Source organism: Anomalospiza imberbis, chromosome 11, assembly GCF_031753505.1.
Source record: "Anomalospiza imberbis isolate Cuckoo-Finch-1a 21T00152 chromosome 11, ASM3175350v1, whole genome shotgun sequence".
Taxonomy (NCBI): domain Eukaryota; kingdom Metazoa; phylum Chordata; class Aves; order Passeriformes; family Viduidae; genus Anomalospiza; species Anomalospiza imberbis.
In genome coordinates this window covers 4,081,993-4,101,250 of record NC_089691.1, presented here as the reverse complement: position 1 = coordinate 4,101,250, position 19,258 = coordinate 4,081,993, and the positions used below count along the sequence as shown (strand labels likewise).

Here is a 19,258-nt window from a genome sequence, read left to right as displayed (position 1 = left end):
GCCAAACTGTAAGCCAGGAATTACCAAGCCTAAATAGCTAAATACCAAGCCTAAATCAAGGATCTATTTTTGCTCCCGGCAGGCTCCACACCAGGTAAACAATTTGAGAACAATTTTGTGGCCTGCCTCAGACAGACCAGTTCTTGAGGCAGAGTGACTAATTTGTTCTTCAAATACCTCATCATGCTTTAAGATATAAAAATACCTCATCCCACATGAAAAAAATAAGTGGTGTGGCTTCTATTTATGTTGCAGCCACTTGAAACTGAGCACAAAATTGTTTCAGCCACAGAACCACATACAATGGAGAAGTTTCCATCCAACATGACTCAAGTCCATTGTAAAGGACACTGAGAGAAAAAGAAGGGGAAAAAATAAATCACCTTTTGCCAAAATAGTTCTTTTTAGGAGCAACAGGTAATCCAGATATTAAAATGAAGCAAAGAGGCAAATTTAGGGTTATCCAGTCAATACAAGTCAACACATATCAAAATTCAAAGTAGTAACAGACATGGCTGTCACATGAATACATTCACATTTGATATTTCACATTTTGGGGAAGAAATGTAAGGTCTTGGGTAGGCTGTCCTGGATTTCAGAGCATCCAGGGGAAGAGGAGGGTTACAGTGCTGTCATTTCAAAGGAGCTGGCTGTTTGCTGGATGTAAATAAAGTTCCCAATCATTCCCAAAGAAAAACTATCCACCTGAGTCCAGAATGAAAGCAGGATCCAAGGAGCATTTTTAGAAGGTTCCTAAATTCCTCAGCCATTGCTGTCACTCAGCATGCCCATGGAAAGGGGTTTTTGCTCTTCAACCAGAGTTTTGGATGAATGCAGATAATATTCTGGCATGGTGGACTTCTGGTTGGTTCTTTTTAGTTTAGGTTATTCCTGAAGGATTCAGCCCTTACTGATGGCAACAAGATGTTATTCCACATTAATCTTCTTTTCCTCAGCCTATCCTTACATTATGGATTGTACTTGAGCTAAAAAAAATGCTGTGAAAACCAGAGGTATTCCTTCAGAATATTTGCAATATCTGTTAGTTTTCCTCGCAGGTAATCAGACTCTTGAAATTGGCCTTGTTATACCAGGTTAGGGTAGGAAAAGGGGACCTGATTTTCTGCTGAAGATTCCATTTGCAAATACCCATTAATCTTCCCAGTTTTAGGGGAAAAACACATTTGTGGAAACACATTTGTAGAATTTAAAGCAGATAACTCCTCATGTGTAGTTATTATTTAGCTGGGTTTTGCTAAGAGTAAAATCAGACTGTTAGAACAAAGCTGCCCTTTCACTTTTGAACAGTCTTTCCTAATGTAAGAAATTATTTCCTATTCTGGAGAAACAGTCAGTTCATCTGCAGGGCAGGGGACAGTGCCCATTTCTACAGGTGACACAAAATGCAAAGCCACTAATTTATCCCAAATCAACTCTGTGCACATGTAGAAACCAAAGTACTGGAGATATCAAAGAGTAATTGCTGAGTTTTGCTACTTCTGCTTTCAAATGAGCAGCCTATGCTCAATAATGCAGGTGTGCCATGCTCTGAATTTCTTTTTTATCCGGAAGTTTCAGAAGTGTTTCTATTTTAGTCCAGACTGGGTGGACTGTACATAAAAACATGCCTCAATTTATAAATGCCCACAGTGGTCAGCCCCACTCCAATTAAGCATCCATCAGAAAACAAAGCAATGATTGGGAAAATCAGCCTTTGTTTGGCAATGGGCAGCCAAGTCCTGGTGGGGATGATTGGCCCTGCAGTGCTCTGAAGGCTGGCAAAGCTCTCCCTGTCACAGTGCCAGAGGGAGCAAATTCCAGAGGGAAACCTCACAGGGGCAGGTCCTGGGATTGTTAAACCCATTAAATCTGAGATATCTGAATGGGGAGATTTCTTAAATATAGGTTTGCTAAGTTACTTGTTTATTTATCTGCAAACTCTTGCCCAGACTCTGTAGCAAGTTCTGCTGGTGCACAGAGGGCAGAGAAGTTGGGCAGGAGGAGACTTGGAGTCACAGAAATTCTACCTGTTATGGTAAAAAAAAATCCATCAAAAATGAAGCTGTTTCTATTACTTAAATCATGACAGTTTGTTTTACCCTGCACCATGCTGAAAATGGAACTTTATATAGGAAAATGGGTTTAAAAGTTTTCCATAAACAAGCCTGCTCTACCTGCAGGCAACTAAATTGTGGATTTTCCATATTTTCTAACCTCTTTGACTGCTTTTGACAGATCTTTAGTGAAGCCTCTTCCAAATTTTCTCTAAAAATCAAGAAAATAGCCAGTGAATCTGATCTGGATTTGCAGGAGCTGGCTCATTCCTTGACCATTGCATTTGTGTATAAGACAATAAAAATGGTCAAACACCCACTCAGAGCTGCCTGTCAGGCCTTGAGGTGAATTGTGCTGGAGGAAATTCTGCAGAGAAAATGATATTGTCCATGGGAATCACCATAAAATGCAAATGTTTATGGGCGTGTGAGCAGCTGAAGCTGAGGGAAATCCTGTTAGGAAAATGTTCATTCAGTCCTGTTGCATTACCCACGAAAGAATAAGGGATTTATTTCCTTAAAGGAAGGAAAGAAGGAAGGAATTTGTGCTCCAGAGGCACAATATCCATGACTGATGACATCACAGAGAGCAGAGCAATCCCAACTACATCCTGGTTCTGTTTGGTGTCAAAGAAAGGAGTGGCACATTGCTAATAAACCAGTTATAATCTCAGTGTATTCTCCATTCCCTGACCCTTTACATGACAAAGTTTATCCAGTTTTATTGTTCCCTGTGCAGAGAGAAAATTGAACCACACGTGGACACAGCGTAAATAACAAAAAGTGTGAGTTCCAGAGAGAAAATCAATCCATCAGCAAATTCCCTGTCCCTGGATTTCCATAGGATTAGCCGCAGTTCTTTCACTTCCCTCTCTTGGATTTGGTGGAATTTTTTAAAGGAAACTACTTATGATGAGCAGCAATTTGCATCCAATCACTGAAGTTGTTATGATGACCAGAAATTGCAGTTATTTGGTTTGATCCTAGCTGCAGGGCACACATTTAATTGGGAAGGATCCCCTCATGGAGTTATTTGGAAATGGAGAATTCAGCAGTAGTCCACTGTCCATAAAGGTCATTTTAAATCATAGTCCTTGGTAAGATAAATTACATTTCTTATCAAAATACTCACAGGGTTCTTGTGGATGCCTTCCTAAATATATTGGTAGAGAATCTAAACCATTGGCATCAAAAATCACAAAGAGCAAGGAAAACAATTGCTGGGGCACAGAAATCACACAACCTGAAATGCAACATGTTCCAAAGGTTATTTAAGTCGAAAGCCATTCTGAAAACTATTATTTTTGCTGGAGGTGGTGCCCCCTTACTGCAGTATTTTGGTTTTTTGCATCCCAGCGACACCTTGTGGCTTCTCTTCTGGAATAAACGACTTGGGGATTTATCTATTATTTATTATTATAATGCATTACGTCCTATTCCATAAGCTGTGTCACATTAAAAATCTATTTTTTATATATTTTACAAATCAGAATTGCTCCATACTCCAAAATTTTTCATCATGTTATTCTAATGCATTTATTTCCTTTTTTTAATTATTATTTTAATATGGAATAGATTTTAATAGGCTACCTTAATGTGCACATATATAACTGTGTGTATGTATATATGTGTGTGTGTGTGTGTGTATACATACACACACAATGTTTATCTGTGTGTGCTTATTTTGATCAAAAGGGGTTTTTAAACTCTTAGTTTTTATGTTCATAAAAATAAAAGAACAGCTGTTACTCTTTTAGATCCCAATATAAACACAGGGAATTAAGAAAAGCAGCATAAAATAAACAAATAGGAGCCTGAGCTCACCACAACCTTGTAAAAGTCCACATTTGGGGCACAGTTCATCCAGTAAAATTTATGTATCACAAGTATAAAATGATGGGGTTTTTTTTTCCCCTACACTGAGGTTACTTTGTCCACCTTTGAACACGACCCCTGCTCGAGGCAGGTTCTGCATGTGAGGGACAGAGGCCACAAGAGAGGCAGGACTCAGCTGGAACTGCTGCATGAGGGATGTTCATGTATTCAAAACAGTCCCTGTTTCCTTAGCAAACTTTGATTTATTTTAAGCATTTGAACTCCACGTGCAGGTATTGCAATGTATCAAAACCACAAAGTTCATGCTGGAAAATAAAACCTAAAACCTTTCATATCGATAAAGACACAGCATATAAATAACTGAGCAGGAATTGTACTGACAAAGTGATGGTGAAAGTGGAAATAATTGGTTTAAAATCCTTCCTGAGCCCCTGCACCAGCAGATGGAGTGAGAGCCAAGGGAGCTGCTCAGAGCTGGTTCTGAGTCTCCCCTGAACAGAGGTCCCAGGTAAATAACTGGAAAGGGATAAATCTGTACAAACTCTGGAATTTTAGCTGGGAATGTATCCATAAAAGGAGAGTGATTTAATCAGAACACTGATAATGGTTATCCTGCTCAGCTTGGTTCAGTGTGCCAAGAAATAACCAAGGGTGCCCTTCTGAAGGGATCTGATGGCCTTTAGATTATCAAAGAATGCACTAAAGGTCATATATTAAACGTTTAGGGTTATTTGGTCAAAATTTCCACTGACAACAACAGAAATTTGTCCAAATGAAATAAAGTTTTCTGGGTGCACCCAGATTTTTATTATTTTTTTTAATTTCTGAGCACTCTATATTGAATGCCTGTCACCAGCAGTATATTTGGGAAAATAAATTATTTCTGCAGAAAAGCCAACAAAAGCTTGGTAAGATAAAATTTGCTCACAAAGCACTGGTTAGAAGAGAATCCCAAAGGAAAAAGCCCCTGACAAGGTCAGGCTTCAGGCCCAGGGGGATTTGGATGATCTCAGTTTTCTGTAGTGCTTCAGCCTTGGTGCTGATTTTTTAATTCAGAAAGCCACAAAGCGCTGGTAAAATTGAAAACCAAAACAATTCTTGTACTTAACAGATACTTTTCCACATTTCTCTTAAACATAACAACATTAATATTCTCTTTTTGTCTTCATTCACACAACAAAGTGATGCTTTCCCTAACTTTTTTTACTACCTCCTGCCAGATGATCTCCTGATCATCTCACAATCTGCCAGTGGTATTGGGAATTCTGACACTCCATGGTCCCTCCCCTGAAGAAGAAAAGGAATATTTGGGGTTTACAGTGATCCTGAGCCCACCACGATGGAGGGGCCTGTCTGTTCTTGGTAGACTTCTGTGAGAAGCAGCTTTTTGGTCCCACAGGCGTTTTTCTGGAAACTGCAGAAATTCTCCTCATTCCATTCTAGAGCAAAGCCCATCCTTTTCCAAATGAGAGCAAGGGCAGCAGTGACCCCTTGGGCACAGAGCAGGGAAAAGCTGCCACAGACACACACAGGACAGCCCAGGCTGGACCTCTCTGTAGTGCTGTAATTAGTGCTGTAATTACTATCATATATAACATCCTCTGTTGGTTTTATTATTATTATTATTATTATTATTATTAATTGTTTTATCTTATTTTTCAGACATTTTTACTCTCTGATTGTTTATTTAACCTGAACCTAACAAAATACCTCTTTTTTGGAGGCTTTTCCTTGATCTCCCTTCCTTTCCCCAACGTGGTGGGTGTTTCCTCTCTATTTTTTTTTTTTTTTTTTGTTATTATTCTCTGTCTCCACTTGACTTTTCTGTTTGATTTCGCTGACCTTTAAATCATACCCTGTTAAGCAGAGGGTTTGGCTTTTTTCCATGTTTAACTTGCAGGAATTCTACCCCTCTGCCCAGAAATCCCTGCCATGGTTTATTTTCAATAAGGACCATGTGTGTCAAAATCTTTAAACAAGGAGAAGCACCAAGAGAAAGTATAGAAGATTCCAAAGCCAGAGCAGCTCATTTTCAACTATTCCTGATTTGTCCATAGGGAAAAATAAAAAAAAAAAAGCAACCCTCACACACAGACACACTTCCAGCTCCAGAATGTGGGGATGGACTTATGGAGCTGCCAGCAGAGCAAACTTCAGCTGCTTCAAAATCCCCCTCCAGGGTCTTTCAGCTTCTAACAGAGATTTTCAGAGCTCAGAGCAGCCCCCAAAGCTCCTGTGGGTGTTTGAGGGCAGCAGCAGCACAAGGAGCAAGAAGAGAAGCCATGGATGGTTGTTGGCTTTGGTTCTCACCAGAGCCCTGAAATTCACTTTTATCTGGGGAGAGCTCAGCTGTCTCTCTCAGTGCCTCTTTTCTGCCCTCTCCCACTCCATTGCTCTGTGACCCTAAAAACACAAAACTGGGGTTCTCAGGCTGGGCTTGAGGCTGCTCCAGCACCTTCTTTCCAGCCTCCCTCATTTCCAAGGATAAACTCCAGCTCTGAGTGGATCCAGTAATGATGGGTCTCTGCAAGGTGAACTTCTGCAGCTTTAAGCTCCTCGTGTTCATGCAAGGATCACCTGCCATCCCATATTTCAAAGTAGTCATAAAAATAACCTTCTTTCTGTTAAAACTGGAGCAGACACAGCACAGCACCACCCAAAATCCCTGGGCTCAGGGGTCAGAACCTTCCCTACAACCCATGCCTCAGCCCAGGATGTTGGCACTGCCCAGCCCCACCTTACCCACTGTGAATGGGGAGGTTCCTCTGTATGCTGGGAAAGCTGAGAGGAAATCCACCTTGCCAGTTACAGGATGTTCTCCTGGATCTCCTGAAGCCTTTTTCCTGCTTTTCCATGTCTTGGAGCTCTTCACCTGCTCCAAGCTCCCTTCACACCCAGTGTCAGCACACGGGGGAGCTCGCTGCTATCCCAAATTCCCTCCCTGTTTGTGGGGAACAATCTTCTCCTGGGAGGAGCTGCCTGAAAGCTGCTGTCCCACTGCATGGTTTCAATGATCCCTGCTTCAAAAGCACAAGTGGAAATCTGATTACTTCAAGCAGTAAAAGAGCTAAAGAAGAAATTCAAAAAGCATCCTTGTCCATTGCAACTATTGCCTGGCTGTGGTTGGAAGCAGAAAGCTTCCATAGCTGATGGTACTTCAGAAATGCATTTTCCCTGATAAGTTGGCATCCCGCTTCTCTAGAAACCTCATCAAACTGAGAGGTGGGGTTATTTTTTGTGCAGCAGAATAACAGAAAATAGGGCTGGAATGGACAGTGGGAATTGAGCTGTTCCAGTGTCCCAGGGAAAACCCTGGAGTGTCCATGAGAACAGCACTGAGCTCCTGCTGGGGTGCTCACCTGCCCTGAGCCACCTGCTCTGCTGGGAGCATCCCTGCCCAAGTGGAGTTGAAAAAAAGTATTTTTTTGGAAAAAAAAAAGAACTTGAAAGTCCCTTCCAACCCAAAGCATTCTATGATTTTACAGTTTTTTAGACTGATTTGAGAAGGAAGCTATTGTCTGGGAAGTAATTAGCTATCTAGCAATGGAAAACAGTCTGTAAAATCCAAGTTAGAATACTCTTTAATGTTTGTTTTTTTTTTTTTTTAAAGCCCTTTCAGTGCATCTTTAAAATACTATTCCAAGTAAAAATCTCACTGTCTAGCTTGTTTTCTGGTCTGAGCAGTCATTTCCTACCCATTCAGGGGAAGGCTCTAACAGGTTTTGCAGAGGTTCTTTGGAAAGTTGGTTGGGCAAAAGCTGCTCCAAGTTTTTGAATTCTTTATCACAACTTCAACACGAAGCAACCCCAGGCTGGCCCCATTTTTGCTGAGTGTGTTTTCCACACCGATTCCCTCAGTGCAGAAGGGCAAGGCTGGACAGTGGCACTCTGAAAATGTGTAAAAAGCAGGAGAGAACTCTCCTCTTGCTGCCCCCCTTGCAAAGGCAAGAGGAAGGAGGATTTTTTAAATCTCATCTCTCCATTGTAGCTGTTTCTCAGTCCACAGGGAATATAAAAACCAGCAAATAGCAAAATCTTTATTGTGGGAAATGGCTTTGTAGAGAGTTTTCAGGGCTTGACAGAAGACTTAGACAGTATGTATTTATATGTAAACTTTGAGATAAGAAATGTCGACTTAGCAATGTTATAGAATGATTTTTTTGTTGAAAGAGAAATAGAATTAGAAAAAAATTTTAAAGGATGATTTTGTAAATAAGACTAGATACTTTAGAGAAATAGAACTATGAAAGATTTATTGTAGTAAGACCTACGAGGAGTAATTTTAGATTATTAGCTATAAAGCATCTACAGCATGGTGTGGCAAAAAGCTAATAAACCAAGAAACACTTATAGTGTTTTGTAATTAGGAAATAGCTTCTAAATATGATAGTGTGAATTATAACATCTGTATTGTCTCACCCTTCGCATGAGACTGAAAATGGAATAAAAGGTTTTAAAACACCTCTCAGTTACCCCATCAGTGGGTCAGCAAAGAGCAGAACCCAACACTGGCAGTCCTGTCAGTGCCACACAGGGGGGCAGATGTCACCTGCAGCAGGGGAAGGTCTGAGGCAGGAAAAGCCCAGCCCCACTCACTGCATGTTGAAGGGATAAAGCAGGAAGCAAGTCACTGAGAAGTTCTGTGGTTTTGCATGCTCCACTTCACGATTTCACTGCTTTGCTAAATTGCGCAGCGTGTGCTTATTTGCAGCCCAGTTTTATTCAGGTTGTATGCATTTCATCTTGGTTTGCATTGGCCTTTGGCTTGGCTTCTGCCCCCAGTTTCTGTTCAAAAAACCCCTTTATTTTACTGAGCTAAGCAGATGGGTTCTTCCAAAAGCTGCACTGAGTTGTGATGAGATTCTGGGCTTTTCATTGCACAAATCATTCCCATTAGATTTCAGTTAGTGAGTGAGCTCGGCCTTTGTGACAGATATATTTCTTATTACATAAGAAATTATAGTATAATTAAAATTATATTATATTTTATAATAATATAATTCTATTCGTAATTATATTATTGTTAAGAATATTATTTTTTAACTCCACGGATCAATTTCATTCCTTCTTTAGGATATTTTGGCCCCATAGTCTTCCAGCCCTATATCATCTACAGGTTTTAGTAGCACACACCTACTTTTTTTGTGCCAACTTAATTAATTAATAATCTACTCAAGTTCTGCATCCCACTAATGTCCTTCCCAGTATTTTTGGTTGAAGAACTGCTTCTTTCCTCAGCAGCCACTTCCTTACCCTCAATGCAGTATTAGTGCTTTACCTTCTCCAGTGTAACTTGGCCATTCCCAATTTTTAGAGAGACCTAGTATGGCATTCTGTATTTCATGAGTCAGCTGGTTTTCATTTCTGAGATGAAGCATGTTTCATTTTTACCAGCATCTCATTTTTACCTTTCATCCCACCTGCCATCTTGCCCTTCCTCCCGTGTTTATCATAATCTACAAAACTGCAAACACTCCTTTACTATTTACTCTCCACTTAAACTCTCTCAATGACCTCAGCAATCCCATTTTTTCTTAGTTCTCCTGTTACTTAAGTGTTTTACTATTTATTCCTGTTCCTTTATGAGCTCTAACTCAGCTCATATTTTGGCAACTCTCAATTGATCGCTCTCCTTCTTGACCTGAAAAACATGGCTTTCCCTTCAAATATTGAAATACCTGTGGAAAGCTCCTGTCCTAGCATTTCAAAGAAAACCAAACGAGACCCAAAAACAACTCTACGTGCTCCAACTACAGTTCACAAAGTCTTCAACCTCAGCCAAATCAAAATCAATTTTTGCTGGGACTCTGTTTAGCATCTCTTTTGCCCAAGGGCTATTTCCCTGCCAAGTTGCTGCTTTTGCTCCCACCCATTTCAACATTCTTCAGACTGTTCAAAATTCAAGTGTCTGTGAATCCAATCTGCATTTATATAAAGGTAGAAAAAGAAGTAATGCCCTGATCAAATTCTAATGCAACTTATTTGACAAATAAACAGCTTTTTCTGCCAGTTCAACTCCAAGGAGACAGTTTCAGGTAAGTGTGGAAAGGAAGGAAGTGCCACAGGGACATCTAGAGACATTTATACTCTAGATAAGTAGTAGGGTTTGTGCTCTGGCTGTAATTAGCCAATATTCCTAAAGGTCATTATGCAGCCAAATCCTCACTTGTTCTACCCAGAGCTGATTTGCAGCACTCATGTGGCTTGGAGGCTTCCCCAAGTGAAGCTGTATTTTTCGGGGTCAGTTATATAAACAGCAAACCCCTGTGAGCAGGAGAGCTCCTTTAGGCAGCCCTACAGAATGTTCCTGTCAACACCAGCAACCCCTTCTCCTTGGGAATTTGGGTGGATATGAAAATTTTGTTCCACAAAATGAAAACCAAAGGGGCTCCTCCTGCCATCAGCTACCACACCTCACTCAGGTAATCCTAAACCATCCCAGGCACACTCCTATACCACTGATTCTGCTCTTTAGCTCCTAAATCATCCCAGGCACACTCCTGTGCCACTGAGTCTGCCCCAAATCATCCCAAACACGCTCCTGTGCCATTGATTCTGCCCTGAACCATCCCAAACACACTCCTGTGCCACTGATTCTGCCCTGAACCATCCCAAACACGCTCCTGTGCCACTGATTCTGCCCTGAACCATCCCAAACACACTCCTGTGCCACTGATTCTGCCCTAAACCGTCCCAGGCACACTCCTGTACCACTGAGTCTGCCCTGAACCATCCCAAGCACACTCCTGTACCACTGATTCTGCTCTTTAGCCCTGAGCATCCAAATGAGGACCCGTGCAGGGTGGTTTTCCATGATAAAATCCTGCATTTTAACCCTTGATCCCTGCAGTGTTTGAACCCAGCATGTCTGCAGACCAGGGCTGCAGCAGGGGAAAACTTGTTTGTGCTACAAGAAGGTGGTAGGGGATGAACTTGTAGGCTGGGCAGCAAGGGAAAACAGAAAATCAGCAAGAGGTGTGAATCCATGTGCAGGACAGGTCTGGTCCAGCACCTCTGCTCAGAGAGGAGCTCCCACATCTGCTCTGGCACCACCTTGCAGAGGTGACAAGAACAGTCTGCAGCCCATTTGCCAGCAACTGGTGCTTTAGAAAGAGCCTGGATTTTATTAAAGGTCTTGGCTCAGGGCAGCAAACAAGGCTGGTTCAAAGCCTGCCTTTAATATCAAGTATCAAGGTTTCTGACTGTCTGAAAGAAAGGCTCTTGAAGAGGGCTGGATTACTACAGCCCATTGAAAAACCATGAGTAAGATTTCTCAATTAGGAATGTAATGCTAATTAGACTTTTTGGGTCAGCCTGGGTGGGTTGGCTAATTAGCCAAAGTAATATACCCATGTGATTGGCCTGGAGTGTGGGTGAGGTTCCTGGAAGCACCAGGTGATATCTGGTGGAAGAAAAAAAATTTAAAAAAAAGGATGTGTGGGTGGTAAAATCAGGACAGCTGCAGTCAGTGACTGGGGAGGGGGAAATGCACCTTCAACAGAAAATGCACAAGGTTCCCAACTCTCAGGAGAGCCGAGGGAAGGATTAGCCAGCTCCTATAATGTTTATTGGGAGCTTCATTTGGGATAAAATCATTTCTTTGGGAGATGAGAGATATGCAGATTGCGTAAGGGCTGGTGGTGTCCTGTCAAGTCAGTGCAGTTGGGGGATAAAACCCGAACCATCTCAGTGCCAGAACAAATGGCAGATTTGCTCCAGCCTCGGGGCACGGGGCACACAGAGGCCCTGCAGTGTTGTTCCAACATCAAAGTGCATGTGAATTTAAACTGCCAGCCCGTGGTTCTAAATCAAACACCAGTTTTACCTACATGGCCTTTTGTTTTAGTGGAAAAAGGATAACACCCATCCTCCCTGGCCACCCTGTGCCACTGCCCCAGGCTGTCCTGTGGCCCCTGGGAAGGGTAGGGTGCTAATCATGATAATCACAATTATAAAATCTGCTCTGTGCTTTCTAACAAGGTCACGTGGTCTGTTTGGGACTCCAGAAAGAAACTCTTGGAGTTCTTGAAGCCCCAGCCCTGGTGGTTTCCCTGCCAGAGCTCTGTGCACGTCCCGGTGCCTCGGCAGCAGAGCGAGGGGTGCCAGGAGCATGCCAGCCCTGGGACAGGGCAGGAGCTGCTCCTGCAGGGCTGCCTTTCAGCTTTCCACTCTGGGCTAGCTGCCCTGCTCTCCAAGGAGCTCCTGATGCCAATGCAGATGCTGCAGGGAGCACGTTACCCAGAGCGGACACCACCAACACTCCGGGTGCTGAACGAGCCCAGGGCAGCCCAGCGGCTCCTGCACGAGCCTCTGAACATCAGAGCAAAGAGGGAAGCAATCAGAGAGGGCTCCAGCCCACACTAAAGCACTGTGACATTTTCTGGTGGCTTTGTCTTTCCTCACAAATGTTTCTTATTTTCTACATATCCCCCCCCCCCTTTAGTGATGCTCACCAGGCACTGTGTAATTGGGTCAGGTAAACCAAGGAGCACAGTTTGTGTGGATCATTTTTACTCCTCATTTGGGCTCCTGCAGGTTGGTAATGCTGAATAATGAGAGTTTTGGAGCTGCCCTGTGTCCTTTTATTTATGCAGCTAAAGCAGGCACAGCAACTTGCAGCAGCTGCATGCACTGGAGACTCGTGCCATTTAGAACTCAGCAGCTGCATTGCTGGGCAGGAATTCAGAGCACTAGGAGCAAGATTTATTCTGTAAATAAAGTACTAGGAGTGTGATCAAATACAAATATATCAGAAAAAGCCCCAGTAAGTTCTGCAAGAGACACGTTTAATTGATTTTGCATTTGCTCTTTAATAAATTCTGCAGTTTTTTCCTCTTGACAGATGGCAATTTGATTTCTGGATCCTTAAAAAAATCCTAAGCTATTATCTACAATGATTTAACGTCTTTAATGTTTCAAAATGTTAGAGATGGGCTTAAGACAAAGTTTTGGATTCAAATACTCCTGTTCCCAGAGGGTGTTCTGCTCCAAGGTCTTGGTTCAGGCCCATCTTTTCCTTTCACAAGTATCCATATGAAAAGGATGCTGCCAAATAAACCTCCTATTTTGAAAAGTGAAGTATTACATGTGTTTCTAATAACATGTCAGATGGAGAAGCATGAAGTCATTTCAATTATTTTTATTATTTGTCTGTGGTTTTTGCTTTCTTCTTTCATTTTGCTTAGCAAAACAGTGAAGCTGGAGCAGCCCACCTCCCTCCCCACTTACAGCCAGCAAATCAAAGTGAAACTATCACTGGCAAAACTCCTGCTGTGCAAATGCTTCTGGATACAAGTGAACATATTTAAAAATAAATTATTTCTTAAATTACACAAAGGTATCTGTTGAAATCAATTTCCTATTCAGTCTGTCCTAAAAAAAAAAAAAAAAAAAAAAAAAAGAAAAAAAAAAGAAAAAAAGAGAGCAGATGCATTGAAATACAAAAAAAAAATTTCCTGGTGCTGGGAACTGAGGATAAAGTCCTTCCCCAGATGGAGGTAAGGTTGGGAAGGCACTCCCTGCATCCTGATCACATGCTGCAAAGGGAAAAGAGTTTTTATAAGAGCTCAGCCTTGGACTAGCCCAGGATTCATATATCATGTCAGGCAGCAACTAAATTAAAAAATGGTATCTGGAATAAATTTAAGTATATGTTCAGCCCCACCAATAAAGAGTTTTCTAATGAAAATAAAGACAAATTAGTGGAAAACTGGAACAGAGCTACTCTAATTTTATTTTTTTTTCTCTTCTGTTTTCAAATGTATTTTCCAGAGTGGATCACTAAAGGAGCCAGAGCCAAACAAAATCCCACCTCAGCGACCACCACCTCAAGGTTGTTTACAGTACATTCTCGACTGTAATGGCGTTGCAGTAGGACCAAAACAAGTCCAGGCTACTTAGATAACTGAGACCAAAAACAAGGGTTAAAGCAAAAATGAAAAGTGAAAAAAAATACCCAAACAAACAAAAACAAATTGAAAGCAAAGAAACAAACGATCTTAATGCAAGCATCCCAGTTCTGTTCAATTTGCCATTGTTTCAGTGCTGACCTGGACTGTGTTTTTTCTATGCAGTGTCAACTCTCCCGTCTGGTTGTTTCCTTGTTCCTGTCTGTGCGTGTAATGCTTTCCAACCTTCCTCTGTAAACTTGTGATTGCAGGGCTGCTGTCAACAGTGTACAAAGAATGTGCCTCTCTAGAGCCCAGTGCCATGTACACCCTGGATGGTTAGACAGTATTTCTGGAGTATTTGATATTGTTCAGTACAATCCCCCGAGGTGCAAGCCCCCGGCCCTTTGCTTACTCTGTGAGTGTGTGCACACTGTACTCATAGCCTTTATTTTTCTGTGCGTGTGCATGACCAATAGGTAGGTGATCCAGATATATTTTTAAAGTCTAGATTAGGATTTGCTAGTGAGGCTTTTTATTTATAATTTTATAAAGTTTATTAACCTTTGAGTTTTACTTATATGCGAGTGGAAGTCTGCTATTTTGGTGACTCCATAAAATACAGTTCTTCCCAAGGAATATTTAAAATATCTTCTATTTTACATACTGGTATTCATATTTTTAGTAATTCTGCATTAAATTATTAGCTACAAAGCTATGTAAATGGGCCACCTATGTGCAATATCTCAGTGAAAGTGTGAGTATTTAATGTATCCTGTTTCAATTAAGTAGTACCTTTTGTTGTCATTCTGAATGACTAATCTATGGAGATTTTTAATGAAAACTAATGCAAATACTTTCAAAAAATCTTCTACTTACCTAAGATTTAAATCCCAGGTTATTTGGTGAGAAGTACCTCAAGGACTGTTAAACTTCCTGTAAGAGCTCATTTCATTGCAAATACTGAGAAGTGAGGGGATAGCAGACCAAGGTACCTTTAACCAGCTGAGGATCCTGGGTTAGAAAATGCAAGGCAAAAAATGTCAGTGGTTTTCTTTACCAACTCAGGTCTCCTCTTTTACACCTACACGTTTCCAGAGAGCTGTAAAGAAAATCCAGTCCCAACATTATCCACATAAATAGGGTTTCTAAGAGCTGCTTGACATCAAACATGCAAAAGGACTTGAGGTGCCTGACAACTGCTAGATTTTCTGTAGGTAAATTCTTTGTGATTTTTACATAAGCAATGCTATGAGAGCTCCACAGGCAGGCAGGTAATCTGTTGTGAGAAATCTAGCCTAGAATCACAAGCTGCACACTGCTGGCATACCAGAAAGCTGAGTTGCAAGCAAGCCACAAAACTATAATTTTCATCTTGAATATGTACAAAGATGAGTAGTGGCCATTAGTTTAGTGCAAACAATTATGTTTAAAGGGAAAACAGCCTGATGTTCTACGTCTGTTTTCCCTACAAACACTGGAAAACGTTATCAGTGAGTCTCATCATTCTTAGTGTTTCTTTTATTTGTACGAGCTGGCTGGTGAGATGAGAATTAAGGTATGCATTATTAGCTATTTAAATGTTTGTGGTAAGTGCTACTGTTTACTACCTATCAGTAATTTACATGAATATTTTGCTTTAGTGATCAGCATTTGTCTGGGTCAGTGATCATTCCAACGATGGCATTGGCTATTTTGTTCTGTGTCAAGGAAATTCCACCTAGAAATCAGGTTCACAAATCCTTTCCTCCAGACACCCTAAAAGAGAACAAACCGTACTGCCCTGGGGTGGAGAACTGAATCTGATGACCGATTTTCCTTTCAAGCAGTTGGTATTTTTGCATGGAGTAGTGCCAGTATTCACAAGTGCTTCTCACACGACATTTGTGCGTTGTGTGTGTGTGTGTGTGTGTGGAAGACCTGGGTGTCTCAGACAGGATTCCAGCCTGTTCCCTGGGAAGGATTCGCAGGGGCACACACAATTCCTACATCCCACAGCCAAGAAACAAGCCAAGATGTCTCTCTGCATGTCAGCATGCTTAGGTGCAATATTGTGGGTAACAGGGAACAGATGTTTTACAGTGTAGGCTTAATGTTCAGTTCTGTTGAGTTATTTTTGGTAAAAGTTTCTTTCATGATTGTTGCCTTTTGTACAACCCAGCTGCAAGAAAGTGAGCAAATGCTGGAAATGTGACAGCAGTATATCTTTTATGTGAAATCTCTTGTACAGCTTAATGTGCAATAAAAGAAAGTTATATCTGTCTTCAGTGTAAAGTTTCTGGCATTCAAGCCTGTATGTACAGGTGGGGGAAAGAAACCTTTCTGGTTTTCAATATTGAGTGAAAGGAGACTAATAAGAAAAGGCTCCTTATTAAGATGTTGCAAGACCATGTTATCACCTTCAAATATTTCCTACAAAAGTGGTTCAAATTAATAAACAATGAAGGCACATTCCTTAACATTCAGTACGTGCTATTTATCTTTCTACACCACAACACACTGCTACAATTGTGTTAAAACTCACTGAGGCATTAGCACGTGCTGTCCTCACACACACACACTGAATTCATGTAGTAAGGGGAAAGTTAACTATAAAAGAAATTTAAAAACAGAACAAAAAAAAAGAAAAAAGTATTGCAGCAGTACATCTAGATATGAAGGTTTGCTTTTAGAGACTTGAGCAGATTAAGTGTTTTACTTGCATTAAATATCTATGCAAGACTAAAAATTCCCAGATATGCAGAATGTCTAGCTCAGTTATGTTCTGTGATATTTACAACTGCTCTTATCCTGAGTGAAACATTATACAAACAAATACTCAGAATGTCATCCCATCCTTTCTCCCCTAAAGTCAGATGTCCTGAGTGCATTTTCATATGTGAGGGTTAAAATTCAGTTACAACAACTATCAGTAGTCCAGAAAATCCCAGTCAGACCTGGGAGCTGAGATAAAAGCAGCAAGCCCTGATGTCTGACACGGCATTATTTCAGCCAGAAAGCAGAAAAAACCCCACAGGATGATGCTGTAGCATCCTTCAGCCATGGGTTGCACAGCCTGAGTCTCTCCTGCACATTGTGGTTTCCCACTTCACGCAGTAGTTTGCCAGTGAAGTGCCTTCCTGGTAAAGAATTTGTAGTGACTTTCTTGTGTTTCTTGTAATGTTCTTGACATATCTCACTAAGGGGTTAAGTAAGTTATGAAAATACTTTCAACCAGCCAGAAAATGAGATTGTTTTACTGCTGTAAGAGTGAATCTAAGAGGAGTATTACAGAAATTATTTTAAGACTTTGGAGGAAGAAAATATCTGAAAAAACTACACAGAAAATAGTGACTGTCTTGCTGAATTAGCTGTTACTACTGTGTTCAGTTACCTCCCAGCCTCTCTTTGACTTGGGTCAAAACTGTTCTGGGTGTAACTCCATTGATTTGGTTTGAAGTCAGTACCTGGGATAAATTGGGCGCTCTCTAGCAGTTTTAAAGCTGATTCATGGGGGCTCCAAGCAAGTTCCTAATGGGTGTGAACAGTGCTATGGCCTCCATGCGAGCACGTGCCAGTAGACTTTTTGCCTCGAAAGTAGAGTTAATCACATTGGAGAGGATGATTTTAAAGTGTTGGATATGAAGTCTAAATAAGGCCTCTTTGCAACTATAACATTATGAAGTTTTTCTTGTACTGAACCTAGGGGGCCCAGTGCAACCCCAAGGAATGCAATCCCAAAGCCAGGAGCCATTGCAGCCCCAGCGCGTGTTCCCCGCGGGGCAGGCAGCAAAGCCCGCAGCCTCGCAGCCCCAGCGCCCGCCCGGACCCACCACCCAGCAGCCTCGGCCCCAGGCCCAAGGTCCTCCCAGCTCCAGGTTATCAAAGGAAGCAGAGCCACAGCCACAGCCCCAGCCAGAGCCACAGCCTGCGCCACAGCAGAAGCCTCAGTCGCATCCGCAGCTTAAGTAAGAGTCGCTTTATCCGCTCTTCTTCTCTCCTCACAGCACAGGTTTTGTCTAACTGGGATTTGGGGGTTGTTCTGCCAGCCAGGGGGAAAATGAACGTGTTGTTCCCAAGTTTAAAACGAGGTTAAATAGCTCAAAAAGCTTAATCTCTGGCAATGGAGTAAAGGAAGCTGCTAGCATTAGTTCTACCCTAAGCGCCACGCAAAATTTCTTCTGCCCATTGTGCAATTTCTGCCCCAGCCAGGTCTGGGGCAGAAACCATCATCTTTCTTGTGTTTGTTTCCTCTTTTGGTGCCACTGACTCATGGGCTGGGTGTATTGTCAGCCTGCCCTCCAAGAGGAAGTCTTATCTGGTTCAACTTTTAACCTCGCAGTCACTGAGACAACAGATTCCATTTCCAAAGGTACAGTCCAGGGTGGATAATGTTGGACAGTGGCTGCCAGATTGGTTCTTTCTGCTGCCCTTGCTTGTGCAGTGGCACTGCCTGAGTGCTCAAGCCCTGCCCAGAGAAGGCTGCACAAAACCAAAAAAAAAAGTGCTTGTCCCACTTCTGGAAGGTTCCTTACCGATTTACCTGCACCCAGTAAGGAATATGGAAAAATCCCCCCTCAGAGCTCAAACCCAGCCAACAGAAACCTCAGGGAAGCACCAGCAGAGCTTTGCAGTTTTCCAGCAGAGCAGCCCTGACACAACCATTGCCAGAAGAATCTCAGACACATCTCCTCAGTCTGGTATGTACAAAGACCTGCATGGAGTCTTTGTTTCCTCCCAGGAACACAAATCCCCTTGTTCCACCCACTCCTGTGCTAAGACCAGTGGGAAACAACCCCGGGTCCTCCCTGAGCCCAGCTCAGTGCCAAAGATATGCTGGATGACAATATTGTGCAAAGAGGACAGTATTTCCCTTGCCTCCCTGGGACAATGCATTTACTTATTCTGTTTTATGATCATAAACCTCAAATTGATTCTGCCATCATTTCAGATGATAGAGAGGTGGATTTTTTAAAGCAAGATGGAATTCAGTTTATAATTTGAAACTTCGTTTCTGACGATGAAGAAAAGCAGCTCTGTCTCTGTCACATGCTGCTTGCCAGCTTTCTCCTTTAAGCCTTTTGTTCACATCTAGATTCGTTTTCCTCTTCTTCAAATGGAAGAGTCCCTCTTTAAAATAAAATAACAAAGGAGAAATTAAAGTTTTTAAGATGCAAGCCATAATAAGAGCAGCTTTCTAACTTTCAGAAGCAGTTTTAGGTCCACACCAAGGCTCAGATCTCCTGCCTGTAGGATTAACTCTATTTGCATGTGTATGCTTTGTATTCACCCACATGCTGTTGCCTAACCTGTATGTACATGTTATTAATCTGTGAATAAATATTTAATTAGGCTACTTATTGTGTTACTAATCAAGTCAAGTGCTGCTTCCCACCCTCCCTCTTTCAGTGAGTACAAACAAACATTTATCAGTCTATTCTCATTAGCACAACTATAATTTATGAAAAACCTAAAATGCCTGCAGCACTGTTTGCTGTACAT

General features: G+C 41.7%; 1 protein-coding gene across 1 annotated transcript in view; it reads left to right on the top strand.

Annotated features, from left to right (window-relative positions):
- Window positions 1-19,258, top strand: part of SYN2 (synapsin II) — a 165,850-nt gene that overhangs the window by 144,720 nt on the left and 1,872 nt on the right. Inside the window, exons 11-12 of the mRNA XM_068201492.1 lie at window positions 13,662-13,722; window positions 17,463-17,724. Coding sequence (XP_068057593.1) covers window positions 13,662-13,722; window positions 17,463-17,724 — 323 coding nt within the window. The remainder of the gene's footprint in view (window positions 1-13,661; window positions 13,723-17,462; window positions 17,725-19,258) is intronic.